The sequence below is a fragment of the Seriola lalandi genome, unplaced genomic scaffold (genome assembly GCF_002814215.2).
Source record: "Seriola lalandi dorsalis isolate HSWRI2012SDOR001 ecotype SW California unplaced genomic scaffold, Sedor1 jcf7180002000795, whole genome shotgun sequence".
In the NCBI taxonomy this organism is placed as follows: domain Eukaryota; kingdom Metazoa; phylum Chordata; class Actinopteri; order Carangiformes; family Carangidae; genus Seriola; species Seriola lalandi.
In genome coordinates this window covers 1-2,682 of record NW_019471454.1, presented here as the reverse complement: position 1 = coordinate 2,682, position 2,682 = coordinate 1, and the positions used below count along the sequence as shown (strand labels likewise).

The 2,682-nt window shown below is 39.2% G+C and overlaps 1 protein-coding gene across 1 annotated transcript; it reads right to left on the bottom strand.

The window, feature by feature from the left end:
- Positions 1-4: 4 nt before the first annotated feature.
- On the bottom strand, positions 5-2,615 carry LOC111662969 (SURP and G-patch domain-containing protein 1-like; the record flags this gene model as incomplete). Its single annotated transcript, XM_023417021.1, has 6 exons — positions 5-80; positions 208-331; positions 1,368-1,468; positions 1,560-1,683; positions 1,839-2,087; positions 2,509-2,615. Coding segments are annotated over 6 exons (781 nt in total), but the record flags the coding sequence as incomplete, so codon positions are not given.
- Between the last annotated feature and the right edge of the window lie 67 nt (positions 2,616-2,682).

The window sequence follows — 2,682 nt, the reverse complement described above, 5'->3', positions numbered from 1 at the left end:
TCTGGGAGGCTGCAGCACGATACTCCTGTACTTTCTCTTTGTAGAAGCGATGGGCTGGACTTTGGTGATCATACAAGAAACTGTAGGAAGGACAGTAGACATTTTATGTTAGGTTAAAAGCTATCAAAGTACAACCAGGCTTTAATTAAAAAAGAAAAAAACACAATATGTCATAATTAGGAAAAAAGTCAGATAATAGTGACTGACCTGAAGGCAGGGTTGTCTCTGTTGCGTTCAGCAGCGATGGCTTCCACCTCAGGGCCACCCTCCGCCACAAACCTGGCCAGCTTCTCAGCCACCTGCTGGGTTTCCGCGTCCACTGGGGGGGAGACTTTAAGCAGCCTATCAGTACTGGGACTCAATTCACACTCTACTACTGTACCGTACTCAACTGGCCCTCACACACCACCAGTCTAGAGCCAATAGGGGATAAGAAGAGGAAGGAGGAGCAAGGGGGACAGGGGTGGTGAATGGGGAACTGTATGGATGTGAGGCTTTTATTGTAGCAAATGAAGAACAAATAAAGCCTAAAGTGAGTGGCTCCACCACATACAATATGGCTACACTGTACAACTTGTATCTGCATGTCTAATGTTGTGCACAATTTAAGACTAGAATCTTTACTTCATCTTTAAATTTTGATCCAATTAGGCATAACTCAAGGGTGAGTGATATGGACAAAATAGTATATTTCACCATTTACTGGTGAAACAGTTATTACGCTGTTTGCAGATTTCAAACAAACAAATATGGTTTATTAAAACATAAGACAATAAGAGAAAAACTGAAAAAGCCATGACCTGTATGAGCAGTCTTAAATAAGAAGCAGTTTGATAATGAACCAGATTGGTACCTTGACTAGAAATTATTTTTGTATGATGGTGTGGCCTTGAAAGCCAGTATGCAGATGTTTTTTCATCCCTTTTTAAAATGTAACTGAAGACTTCTATGAATAACACAGTTTTACTCAAGGTAGAGACCTCAAAGAAGAGTCGCATGTGCATATCATTACATTTCAATACTTATACTGTATAAACATATACTCTGTTATTGAAAATTGAGAAATGTCAGGTTGCTCCTGTCCAGGTCACTTTTACTGGACAGTAAAGAACTGTATGCATCTATATGTATCTATAAAGGAAGTACACTGACTTGAAAATAAACACATACACATGAATTAAAGGTTCTTAAAATTATCATTTAAATAATAATCATCCTAATATATATGGATGTGCAAATGAGGTCATATTGTGATAGCTAGAAACTATACTAACAATATACTGTACACCCCAATGCAATTGAATTTTTGTAATTGGAAAGGTGTGAGAGAGAAAACAGAGACAGAGGGTGAGAAGAAATAATCTTACCAATATCTGATGTATTCTCAGGTCTTAGAAAATCCTTTCTCATTTCTGCAACTCTTTTTTTGTAGTAGAGATAATCCATACTGCTCTTATCATATAAAAATCTGAAAGAGAATGATAACAGTTGAAAACAAATACATTTGAAAACACTGTATGGATAAAATACATCTAGATAAGCATGTCCTTCAGACTTACAAGAAAACAGGATTGTCCTTGTAGTCTTCCCTGGCTTTTCTCTCCAGTTCAGGTCCCCCCTCTGCCACAAAAGAGGCCATCTTGTCGATAATGAGTCTGGTGTCTGAATCCTCTGGGGGAGAGACTTTAAGCAGGCTATGAGTATATTTACTGTAAAGGCACCTATGACAACATGCCAATCACAAGGCAACTGTACCACTTGAGTACGAAGATGTACTGAAATGTCCCAAGCCATGGAGTTGTCCAGAGAAACACTGAAAAACACAGGCTTTGAATTACCTTTCATCTCTAAGAATCTGGAGTAATCGGCATCTTCTTCCTCATCTTCACCATCTGGAGAACAAAACACACTCGGCCTCTGGCTGAGAACGGGATTCTTCTTGGACTGTGAGTAGCTCTTGAACTGACTAAGCATGCTACTGACTCCAAGGCCAGGCCGCTTTCCAACAAGAATGCTCTTCTTGTGAAGTGTGTTTCCTCCTGGCAATGAATTTAAGGTTGAAGGAGTTTTGGTATCACTGGTGGAACCTAGAAATAGTAAAAGGGCACACATTACAAAAATCTAGTACTAGTCTTAACCTACTGGGCTAAATGCTACTATTATTTCTGTTACTGTTGGTTAGAACTCTTCCTCAACCAGAAAATTTGGCAGGCAATCAACACAAGTAAGGTAAGGTAATGTTCACGGTCCTGCCATAGTATTCGGGTGAGGATGCCCTCTTAAAGAGCCTCTACCTCCCATACACTGTACAGCTGTCAAGGACCTCTTTATTTGTCTTTTACAAGAGCCAAAACCACAGGGTCACAGCTATTCCATGTTCCACAGAGTCCCTGTTGTTGTGCTAAATTTCACTGCAACGCATGATAATAATATGTTACTTATGATAAAGATATGACAAAAACATGACAGCGATCTTTTGGTTTAAACTGTGTAGATAACAGAACTAACCTGGCACATTGGTGGATTTCTCCTTCTGCATCTTCATGAACTGTTGTAAGAAACTTCCATCATTTGCAAACTTGTTAGAAGAGGCTCCTTGTAGACTGGGAGAACTACTGGGATCAAAAAAAGCATTAAGTCAATGTTAGTATAAAACAATGCAAAACCATCATGCATCACAAC